Below are 12,526 nucleotides of genomic sequence, written 5' to 3'. Positions count from 1 at the left end.
TCATCGCCTTCAACTCCTCCCTAGCCGTGGCGAGGTCAGCCTCGAAGGTCTTGAGGGTCTGGGTGGCCTGTAAGCACCTCTCACGCTCCAGGTCGAGGGCTTTCTCCTACTCGTTGGCCGCCGCCTCCAACCTATAGGTAGCCTAGACAGCCTGCCAGAGTAACCAATGCACTATAAGCCCAACTCAAAAAAAAAAAAAAAAAGAGTTGAAATAAGGAAAATCATAAGTACTGGGGTTCTTACCATTCCCAGGTAACGCTTAAAGCTGAGGAAGACCTGCTTGCTCCTCAAATAATCCAACTCGGCCATATATGCAGGAAGCAGCAGGCATCTCTCCAGTGCGTCGGCCACATGCGCACCTTCGCCCTTGTTAAAGTCTCTGAGGGAGGTGTCGTCCCTCACGGGCTCCCCATGGAGCATTGGGGCAGGGAGCCAAGCCTGAGCCTTGGACGGGGTGGTGATGACCTGCCTATCCTGGCTTTTGCCGCCTATCCTTATCTGATTGGAAGGCCGCAGAGTATTGTCCTCATCCTTGTCCTTCTTTTTCTTGGGATCGGTGGGCATGGACCCAGAAGGCAGGCTCGTTTGAGGCGGAGGAGGAGGGGGAAGCTTTTGCTGGGCAGAAGTTGACCTAGTCTGGACAGGCTGAGTCTTGGGAGGAGGAGGGAGAAGCTTTTGTTGGGACTTCCCCGGTTGGCCTTCGATTAGATCCAACAGGCTGGTGTGGGGTTTCCTCTTGTAACCCATCGTTAGTCGATGAGAGGTTTTTGAAGCTAAAAGGTCCGCTTCGGTCAGACGAGGGTCACCCAAGTCTCCCGGAGGATCCTCGGACTGATCGACTTGATCAAAAATATCAAACTCTTCCTCGGCGAGGCCAAAATCGGCTTCTTCCTCTTCCCGCTCTGGATCTTCCTCTGTAGCCTCGGCGAATCTGTGGGAGGAAGAGGGGCCGGCCAATGTGACGACTTTTGGAACGGAGGGCTCCTCGGGGAACAGAAACCCATCCTTGGTTACAGTGATTTTCTGCAGCCGAGGGTCGTTTGCTCTGATCACGTGCTTCGGAACCGGGAACGACTTTTGAACAGAAGTGTACCCCAAGATTTTACGGGCAGCTCTAACTTGATGGTCGTCTTCGTTTACAAAAACTGACGCCCTTAGCACTTTTTGCAAATCCTCCCTGTTGACCAGGTTGAAGTGGCGCTCGAAGGCGTGCGGGTCTGTAGGAAGAAAACACATTCACATTAGTAACCAAATGAAGCAAATTGCACTAGCAAAAAAAAAAAAAAAAGAAGAAAGAAAAGAGAACTTGAACCCCCTCCTATTCCCACTGCCCCACCTGGTATTCCCTCTGTCGTTGGGCAGTGAAGGCCACCGTGCCACTCTCCAGACATGATGAGGAAATCCTCGTTCAGCCCCTTGCTAGACTCAGGGAGGCACTGGATGAGCCGTACCCTATCATCCCTTGTCTTCAGGTAATACGACTTGCCTTTAAGGAGCTAAAGGTTGTAACACCAGTTCACGTCGTGATGGGTCAACCTCAGCCCCATCTTCTCGTTCAGGGCATTCACACAGCCCAAAATCCTGAAAACATTTATTGCGCACTGGGTGGGGGCTAGCCGAAAGTGCGTAAGGTAGCCCCTCGTCACCGGTCCCATAAGAATCCTCATACCCCCTTCGAGGAAAGCGATAATAGGAATCACCACCTCGCCCTCCTCTCTTTGAAAGAGCCACTCCCCATCCTCACAATACCTCAAGCCTACGTTGCTAAGTATCCCATAGTCGGCGATGAATTTCTCCATCGCCTCCTCAGTGTAGACATATTTCTTAAATCTACCCCTCCCAAGTGATGCCTAAAGGAACTAAGAAAGAGCAAATGAAAGAGAAGAAGGAGTAAAGAGGAAGAGAGCTCAAGAAGGATAGAGCGACTTACAGGAATGAGGAGGAGCTCCTCGGACAGGCTTTTTGTGCTGGAGATGTAGGTGAGAGTTTGGTTGAACTCAGGATAGACGCGCGAGAATTCTTGATTATAAATAAAAAACAGAAAAAAGCAGTTTGAATGGGTATTTATACCCCAAATCGAGGAACCGTGCAGGTTTTCCCGCCCATAAATGCGAGATGAACCTCCACCGTTAGATTGGTATCGCCTCGTTGAACATGGGGAGCACAGAGCCGCCTGAATTTAATGAAGGGCATGTTACGCGCTCCAAAACGTCAGCAACGCGCCTTGGGCAGATGAGAAGACCCAGTACTGACGGGGATAAGACTCGACTAGACACGGAGCAGGCCCGAGGATGTCAAAATCCTTCTCCCTGCTCGAGGATGCGGGCAGCAAGATTTTGAAGGGCTATTGTGGGGCCAGAAAGTCAGGCAGCCTCGGCCCACTTCAAACTAGGCCCAGAGGCCCATGCCGAGAATGCATGTAGGGTCCGAGGATAAAAGTATGATGTCCAGCCCCCAAGGAACAGGTCCGAGGACGACCCCGTCCTCGGACATCCGAAACCTTAGAAGTACATGAGCACCCCACCACCAAAGAGGGGTCTTCTTGAATATCCGAGGAGGAAAGGGCAAGTGCCACGCGTCGATAACGGGAGCATGGTGGAGGAGCAAGTCTAAGGCGAGCTATCACCTCCACATTAAATGCCCACAACTAACGTGCTAGTCGTATTAATGAGGAAGGGATTACAGAATAGTGTTGCCTTGGTTGCCGCAACCCACAGGAATAATGGGAAGGTGGGTGATGGGACAAGTACTCAAGTGGTGGCCTGGTTGCTCAACAAATGTAGGGTTGTGATCAATGGGGAAAGGAATATATAATGTAAGGGACCCCTCTTAAGGGGGAACGGTGGGAAAGAAGGAGAAGGAAGGAAGTCATAAGAACAGCAAGCTCGCCGGAGAAAGGTCGAGGAGCATCATTGTCCACGTTCACCTGAGAACTACCACGCGTGGTCGTTGCACCCCTTACTAGGGTCTAGTTCTTAACCTCGCTCTTTACAAATTAATTGCAGGGCTAGCTGGGCTTGGGTCCACTCCCGTAACACACCGAGAGGCCTGAACCTAGTCCCTACACCTATTTTTCTCTTATATTTCTCTATTGTGTAGTCATATATATATTTTTTTTGTTAAAAAAATTTCTAGATAGTGAATCTTCTGATTCTTCAATATTTTTTAGCCTTTTGAAAATTTTAATATTTGAACCAATTGGTAGATTTTTCGCAAGATATTGCACATTCAAACAATGACTTATTTATCAAATCGTAACAGAAATTAAAGTGAAACAAGAGAAATTCATGAAATGGTATAGTTTCATAATCCATTTTAAATTTTATATAATTATTTTAGTCTATCACATAAACAAGTAGGTTCCCGTTCATAGCACGGATTTGTGAATAGTTATTATTATTATTATATTAAAAGTTGGTTTAAACGCTATGGTTGCGCCACATGGCTTCACCAAAGTTGGGCTTAAACGACTAGTTATGAAGTAAACTTTTTCCCAAGCCACTAAGGAGTATTTGAAACACTCCTCTAAGGATTCCTTCAAAAAATTCCTCTAAACGTGTTCTAATCTAGTGGCCACAGTTTTAGGAACCATAAATAGAGAAAGATAAGTTTTTGCTAAACAATAGAGAAAGGTAAGTTGGAAGACTAGAAAGTGTACTTTTTAATAAAGTACGTCTACCACCCTTTGATAATTGGACAGTTTAGTCCTACACTGGTACTTGTAAACATTGGGTGATGTACTACCGAAAGGGCAAACCAAATAAGTTGAAGAACCATTAAAGATGTTTTTGGTGATAACTTGGCAAAGCTAAATCCACTCTGCTAATTTTTCTAACCAAAAAGTTATTCCTACAGCTACAAAGAGAATAAAATAAAGTTATTAAACTTGTATTTTTATTCAAATATCATCCTCCACTTGGCAAGCATATCAATTTTTTTTATATCAGTGTATATATATATATATATATTTTTTTTTTTGTCGAGAATATAGTAATATTAGTACATGTTTCAAATATAAAATAAGGACCATTTTGGTCCATTCTCTTTCTGAAAGCAGAATGAGATTACATTTCTCCTTTCAATACTAATATCATAATAAAAAGAAAATATATCATCAATACATACAAGTCCAATTAATTGTTTGAAGCGGAAGCAGTTCAATGTATTATGAACATTTTACTGGGAAGAGGAGAGAAATGGGTTACTAGCTAGATCTAACAGCCTCGATTGCAAGGACGAGATCATCAAATTTGGCCCCTGTGACTTCTTTTACAACCTTGCTGTCCTTGAGAATCTTGAAAGTAGGAACAACTTTTATCCCAAGCTCCTTTGCCAATGGCTGCTAGCAATTAAAAGATATACCACATAAGAAAGAGTGAGGATCTATGTAAGTGGATGTGTATATGCTCTAGGTTAAACCAATGTATTGTAAACTACATGAGTTCATGGTAACTACAGACCTTATTTTCTTGGTTGCAATCAAGCTTTAGAAATACAACGTCAAGATACTTCTGAGACAGTTCCTGAAACTTTGGAGCCATCACCTTGCATGGACCACACCTGCAGAAGTTTGGATAGAGTTAGAAATAAAGGGAAAGTTACTTACTAAAATTTATTTATAGATTGAGAACTGGACAAGAGGGACATAAAAGCTCTATAATCAATGAGGTTTCAATATTGAGACACGTTAAATAACTCCAGTAGTTGTGCAGAATAGATAACATCAAGCTTGTTTCAATTGGGTCTCTCAGTGGATCACATCATGATCCATGGACATCCATAGTACAGAACAAAGGAAAAAGTACTCAGTTTAAACTCATTTATATTTACACAAACTACACGTTTTTTTTTTTTTGAGAAGCCAGTATAAAAGTAATGCGTCTCTGTATTCAAGGAAATACCATGTCAGATTAGTTTATCAGTGTTGATATAATTTTGAAGAAGGTATAAGCAAACCTCTTGTACTCCTTTTTGAGCTGCTGATGACCCCTTGTTTCCAATGCAGATTAGTTTGGATGAACTTTACTAGTTCATCTGTACAAGATCCATTCATAATAACTAGTTGGAAACCCGTGTGATGCACGTGAAAACTATGACTAAAGTATGTCAGTCTCAAGATTTGCATAAAAAGTATAATTATATTATATTGGTCTCAATCTGAAACAATAAATACTATAAGAATACTTTTAAAAAAATAAATAAATAAATTAGTGTTCATCTAACTAAAATTTTTTGTAGTCCTCTCTAGTTTCTATCATATGGGATACCAAAATTATTTTTGCATCATAGATTATATGCCAAATATTTATGGCTAGAATTCTATAAATTGTTTAGATTTTCAGAAGGGACAAATGCTATTAGAATCTATAATCATAGTATCTCAATTGTTTGTCAATATCTGAACTTATGATCATCTTTATGCATATGATGGGCCTACCACTTTCACACATTTGTGAAAAATAAAATAAAATAAAACACACACCAGTAATTCGAAGGCATCACAAACAGTTTGGTCTAACTTCTTGTGAATTTCTTAATCGATTGTAGGAAGTCATTAACAAATTGGTTCATACCTAGTATTATAGCATCACAGACGCTTCAAAATTTAATATGAGTATAGTTGAATGCAATATGACTATTGGTGACTATGCCATATTGCATACCATTTGACATTTTCTGTAACACAACAAGAGAAACACTCGTTATCTTAGTAGATAATCTTTCCAATGTGTAGCCCATTGATAAGATTGAATATTATCTTCTATTTGGGAAATTCTAATATACCACTCAAAATGAGAGAGAGAGAGAGAGGTTAGGCTATACATTTCCTTTTTATTTTTATTTTTTAGAGTGATTGTATATCTTTATTGACCATACATCTCTATTAGTTTATACAAAATGGCTGAATTAAGACTTAAAAAATGAGCAAGAACGTTGGTTTGGTCAAATCAGATCATTGAGTCCAGCCTACAAACCATTGTTTGCAAAAAAGTTAAAGAGTGTATGTAGTCTGAAGGGAAGCTCGTACAGAGGAAGAGAACTTCTAAGCAAATCAAGGTCTTGGCTTTCAAGTTTCATCAATACGTGGGGGAGGAGAAAGAGAGTTTGTAAGTGGGTTAGCTTTCATCTACACATGGGAAATGATCATGCTTGGGTCATAATATGTAAGGGAATAAGTGGGCTTGGGCTTTTCATAAAGTTTGGTCTGATTTGGCCTAATTTTCAACAACAGCTCGTCTTTTAGATGATAGTAAAAAGAAGTTAACCTGATCTTTTTGGTAACAAAAAAAAAAAAAAAATTTAATGAGAAAATGTTAAAGAAACTAAATGCAAATTAGAGCGCCACGTGCAAGACCCCATGTTCTCTCACATGAAATTTCTACTTATATATACATATATATATATATATATATATATTGATAAATAACGATATTTCATAAATCAAAAGCCCCATGTACACTGAGAGTGTACATGGAAAGGATTACATCAAGATCGGAAATTACAATGATCAAGCATAACAAAAAAATTAGAGCAAGAAAAAGAAGTGAAAACAAAACACCAAGCAAATAAAGAGTGGAGGAGGAGAGATTTAATCTCAATAATCAACCGTTCCATCCCCTCAATGCATCTACTGTTCCTTTCCCGCCAAAGACACCGTAACACACAATGTGGGACAGCCCACCATAGGTCTATATTGCGTTGTCTACCAAATGGACCCTGCCAAGATGCAAATAAATCTGCAACACTTTGAGGCATCACCCAAATTACACCAAAAAGGCTTCAAACCATAGACCATAGCTCGAAGGCAATGGGACAATGAAGAAGAAGATGGTTTACTGACTCCCCACTTCTTTTACACATATAACACCAATCCATGATAGGTACACCCTTATTCCACAATCAATCAAGGGTCAAAATCTTGCCTAAGGCGGCAATCGAAGAAAAGAAAGTAACTCTAGGAGGGATGTTTGAGCGCCACATAGGTTTCCACAAAAAGAGGTAGTTAGGGGTCGAGAAGAGGGATAAATAGAACTCACTAACCTTAAAGCCCTTATTCTTTGTCGACTTCCAACAAAGTTTGTCTTGCCCCTCACCAATAAAGTTCATAGAGTGTATAAGATTCCAAAAAAATCAAATTGTACCATCTCCCAATCTTGGGGCTCTCTATAGAATCGAAGATCCCAAAGTAGTCTCTAATTAGGAAAAGACATGACATCCGCAAGATAGAAATCCTTCCCAAAGTAGTTTCTGCTTTTATATATATATATATATATATTGAAGTGAATAAATTTTCCGCTGGCCATCCACCGTCAATAGAATCTACTATTTCATATTTAGATCAAATCATCAAAACCAATAGATCTTGGATTGTAACCAAATGCAAAATTATACCTTTCATAAATCAAGCATGAGTTTAGACAAATTTCCACAACAACAAAGCCTTAGTCCCAAAATTCGGGATCGTCAATGGATTCTCAACAGATTAACTTTGGAGAATTACAACACTAAAGCATGTTCTAGCCTATGAAGATGGTAATGATTACACCAGGAACAGGAGGTATGATTTATAATCAAGGTTTCTAAAGAACACTCGTCAATGTAAATAGCAAAAAGCGGAGTAGAGAGCACCAGTTAGTTAATAGGATAAGGGTACTCTAATCTTCCAATAGGAAATACCACTTTCTTAGCAAGTGTAGTTAGTGCAAAACATAGAGGCTATCTGGAGCCTTCATCAATCTGTAAAGACTAACAAGCAATTCAGTCACACAAAACAGGCTGAAAACTAGGGAAAATGGGGTAGAGCATAGATTGTGACAATCTAATAACCTAAGCTTTCCAAGACATACAATATGACAAATCCTATAATCTAAATAAAATTACACAGTGATTGCAAACTTAGCTAGTTTTCACATCTTAGTCTTTGACCGAGCTATTGGGCATTCATGCGAGATGGGCACTCCAAGATTCAGACACCAGAACACAGACAAACAGAAAAGCAGGACACACTGCCTTGTTTCTGCTATCAGGTACAAGCAAAGATAAGAAAAAAATCATAATATAGGCAGACAACGATTTTTTTAGGTTGAAGAAACTTTTACAATTCAATCCTTATAAAATTCTAAGAGGAAAATTGGAAATTGTGATGTTCCATGTGTCATGAGCATTTGTTATTCTTTTAAGCAAAGAAATTTTTGATTTACCAAAAAGAAGAATCTTCTTCAAACTATATGTCCTTAGGCATGACCATACGTAACATACAAATCACGTTTGGAAAGGGTGGACAATTATCTATAGCTTCAGCTGACGTGGTAAAACAGCTTATAAAAGGGGAAAATCGACCACTATCATTACCCTCTAAAGAGGCCGTTTGATATTAAAAACTCCACAGTAAGGTTCTTAACATATAGAGAAAAAAAAGATACGATAAAGAGAGCACCTCCAATCTTTAAGCAATATCAAGAACTGGTATAATTTCCCAGCAGAAAAAACTAAGCAGCATAGATTGAACAATTACAATTCACATGCAACATATTCAGGTCCAAAGGCAGTTCAGGTCCAAAAGGGAATTAGGTAACTTAGTTTGAAGTAACCTAATGAATAGGTGATTGAGTTTGGATCGAAGATTACATGTAAAAATCATGAATGAAATCCAGCATTCCCTTCTGATACTGTCAACCTCTACTGATCTTCAAGTATGCCAATTAATTTAACTTCAACATTTGATCCCTAAATGTGACAATAACTCTATCTTTGCTCCAACCGAATTCTATAATTGAGTAAATGGAGTAATACACTAGCTTCTCCATCTAGAACATAGATCTAAATCCAAACACCTAAACCCAACAACACCAATACTTTTAGTGTCAAAATTTTGGAGTCATCTATCGATACTCAACAGACTAGTCAGAGTTGGCCATCTATATTCTTTGCTATCATTCTATTCTATCTGAAGTTATAATCCCAAACCCTTTTCTACCCAACACCAAGACACCCAAAACCTGAAGCTGAAGATCAAAATCCAGACAAACAGTCATAGAGTAAAAATCAAATTCAAATCCAAATAAATCAAAGTTTCAAAGAGGTCACTTGATTCCTGGTTAAAATCTTAGCAAAAAAATGCGTTCAAACAATACATGCAAATACACCCCTTATTTTGCTTCCCATTTTCTTTCCATTTCTCTCCTCTAATTTTCTTGAGAGTGATGCAAATTGCCAAGTATACTACAAACATTACTACATAAACCTTATAAATTGATGTGTATGTGTCACCAGACACAAAAAAGCAATTCAACATTTATTTATTATGTTGCTAAAATGGTACTATTTTTTTTTTTGCTAAAATGGTACTATCGGCATTCATTACCTTTGGAAAATTGGTAGTAACTTTAGCTTTTTCCTTTTCAAAGAAATTAATCCAAAAACCAAAAAAAAAAAAAAAAAATCATACCCAAAAAAACCATTAATATTTCCTCCTTAAGAAGAAAAATTCGTCTTTTCCTTTCTCTTCCCATCGTTTTTCAGTCTTTTCAGCAACCGAGTAGAAACTCATAACAAACTCAGTTTCAGAAACTCCCAAGCTAAGCTTAAAACATCGAAATCAACTGAAAATCACACTTACATAACAGCCATGAATCGAGGGAACAGATATTCTTATTGATAATATTAAAGAGTACATATACAAAATAGGTATTCTTTAATATTATCAATAAGAATATTTATTTTGTTCCTCAATTCGTTTTTTTTTTTTTTTGGGGGGGCACTTAAGTCCTATTAATACCCCCTCAAAAAAAAAAAAAAAAAAGGGTCCTACTAATAGGCAGTGACCGAGCCAGACCCTGTTTTTCGCATAGTGTAACTTAGTGCGAGGAGCCGTAAAATTTAGAGTGTACTCCAAACATGCTCATTCACATTTTTACTTTTTCTTTCCTTTCACCCAAACTAAAAAAACTTTAAAAGAATATATATATATATATATATTCTTTTCCTTCTCCAACCCAACTAACATACTAAAATTATTCTCTGATGACTATCAATAAAGTATTTATTCAGCAATAAAAATAAAAATAAAATACTAACTCTAGGGGCAGTTTGACATAATTATTTGACTTATGTATGTTGTTACTTTTAAGCATAAAATAGGGGTCGGATTAAGGGTGCACAAGAGGTAGAGTTCTTATTATTATTGTAATTCGACTCAATTTTTTGGAGAGTCAAGCCACTTCAACTTTAAATCCATATTTTTATTAATTTTTGCATGCAGTGGATTGTTTTGAGCCTCCTTGCTTATAACCAACTTATTTTTTTAAAGAAATAACAATAAAAAATATATAAGTAAACACTTTTTTTTCTTAATAATGTTATAACTATAATTCTACTCAACTTATTCCCACTAAATATGCCACTATGAAACATATTTTATTTTATTTTATTTTATTTTTTCTAGAAACCACTAAGAAACAAATTGAAATCAATAATTGCATGCACAAATTATCACAAAATATTTTATAGCCGTTGGCCACAAGTTAATAACAATAGATAATAAAAATATTAATTTTAATAATAAGTGCAAATGAGAATCAATATGTGATCACACCACTGACTCATTTGTTTATGTATTTTAGAAAAAAGAAAAAAAGAAAGAGAAAAGGAGTACAGGTATGTGAATAAGAATAAGAATAATAATATACCATTGGGTGTACATATCGAGGACGACGGTCTTGTCGTCGGCGGCCTTAACGAGGGGCCAGAAGGTGTCCTTGTCGACCTCGGTAACTTGTCCCACTTTGACTGCCAAGCTCGACCTCACTCTCGTCACCACTCTTCTACTCACGCTGCTCTTTGGGTATGAGACTCTGTCGGAGGAAACCGCGATCGTATGCTTCGCGGAGTAGTGGAGAAGAGGTTGTTGCGGGGACCGAATGGGTGGAGCCGAGAGAGAGAGGTTCAGAGCCATTTTGAGAGTTAGAGAGAGAGAGTGGTGGAGAATTGCGCAGGGTGTTCAGTGGGGTGTGTTACCCTTATTTTCTTTTTCTTTTTTTTTGGCTAAGAAAATAAGCGAGGGCATGGATACAAAGACGGGTTCGACCTTGTGCTACCGTTGGATTTGTGAAATTTGATGGCTTTTTTTTTTTTTTTTTTTTTTTTGTCACTTTAAAAAATAAAGGTATGTTTGGATAGAAATTATCTTGCTAAAACTGAAAACACTATAACAAAATATTTTTTAAATATATGAATAGTGCTGTGGAACCTATTTTTAATGAAAAAATTGCTGAAAAATATAATTTATGGGACCTGTGAACAGTGCACGAGAGCACTGTTCACAGTTGACTTGTCAATAATTACAGGCTGAACCAAAAAAAAAGGCAAAACGCGTTACAGTGCAAACGTGGACGTGGGATAATCTCTATCCAAACATATGCTAAATGTATGTCCGTTCGAAGAGAATGGAGCAAAGAAGAATATAGTAGAGCTGGCCAACACTTACGACCTGTTTGGATAAAGGAGGGAAGGAGAGGGAGTGAAGAGGAGTAAAGTAAAGTTAATTAAAAAAAAAAAAACTAATTTTATGCTAAATCTACTCTACTCCTTATCCCTCTCCCTCAATCCAAACTAACCATTAGTTTATTTTCAGTCAATTCTACTTTATTTTGCTCTACTCTCCATTTCTCCTCTCTTCAATCCAAATAAGCCCTGAAAGACATAAATACCCTTGCCTTATTATTATTGTTATTATTTTTGGTTTGGGTTTCCCCTATTATGATTTGGGTTTATCAAAAAAGAAAAGAAAAAAAAAAAAAAAAAAAAAAAGCTTTTCTTCCGATTCCAAAAGTCTATGATTTTATTCCAAATTCAGAAATACTGTACCAAATAATTTGATCAATTAAAATTTTAAGAGTAATGCAAAGCACCCAATTTTTATTATTTTTTTTTATAGAAAATTGTTAAGATTATAAGTTTTAATTAGTGTGACGTCATCCTTAGAGTCTATTTGGCATTAACTTTAGTTTTTAGTTTTTATGTACAATTTTTTTAAACTTTACTTTTTCCTGCATTTTCTCACTTTTTTCAAAAAATTTCAAGGTGCAGTATATTTTAATACATTTCTAGCAAATAGTTTCCAGCAAAAAAATAGATAAACTATTCCCAAATAGATACTTATTTTGCCTGACAATCTATCTATCTATCTATCTAAGTTGGATCCCTAAAATTGGTAAATGCACAAAATAGTGATACGTGTTCCTTTAACAATGCATAAAACAGTGACACATATCACTATTTGTAACTTCTTCCATCTATTAGGTATGATTTGGAAAAATAATGTTATGTGGCAAACAATTATTGGTACACATGTCAATCTTTTTGCCATATGCTAACAATAAATAAATTTAAAAAAAAAAAAAAAGTTCTTAAATGAACACTATAAATTCCACAATTATTTATAATAAATATCCTCTATAAGAATCTTTAAAATACTCCATCAACTTTTTTTCCCTTTTCTTTTTCTCTCAGTTTCTTTTTTTATTGG

The 12,526-nt window shown here is 37.3% G+C and overlaps 1 protein-coding gene across 2 annotated transcripts; it reads right to left on the bottom strand.

Moving 5' to 3' along the window:
• Positions 1–4,013: 4,013 nt before the first annotated feature.
• LOC111984707 (thioredoxin F-type, chloroplastic) lies at positions 4,014–11,060 on the bottom strand. Of its 2 annotated transcripts, none has more exons than XM_024016326.2 (3): positions 10,689–11,060; positions 4,461–4,560; positions 4,014–4,342 (listed from the first exon to the last, which is right to left on the bottom strand). In XM_024016326.2, exons 1-3 carry the CDS (start codon positions 10,952–10,954, stop codon positions 4,205–4,207), a joined length of 504 nt encoding a protein of 167 aa, XP_023872094.1. In that variant the 5' UTR covers positions 10,955–11,060; the 3' UTR covers positions 4,014–4,204. The 2 variants fall into 2 exon arrangements, with proteins under 2 accessions (XP_023872094.1, XP_023872095.1); XM_024016327.2 differs by having other exon boundaries at positions 4,014–4,339; positions 10,689–11,056.
• Between the last annotated feature and the right edge of the window lie 1,466 nt (positions 11,061–12,526).

Source organism: Quercus suber, unplaced genomic scaffold, assembly GCF_002906115.3.
Source record: "Quercus suber isolate HL8 unplaced genomic scaffold, Cork oak 2.0 scaffold_371, whole genome shotgun sequence".
NCBI lineage: Eukaryota > Viridiplantae > Streptophyta > Magnoliopsida > Fagales > Fagaceae > Quercus > Quercus suber.
This window is presented reverse-complemented; position numbering and strand designations above follow the sequence as displayed.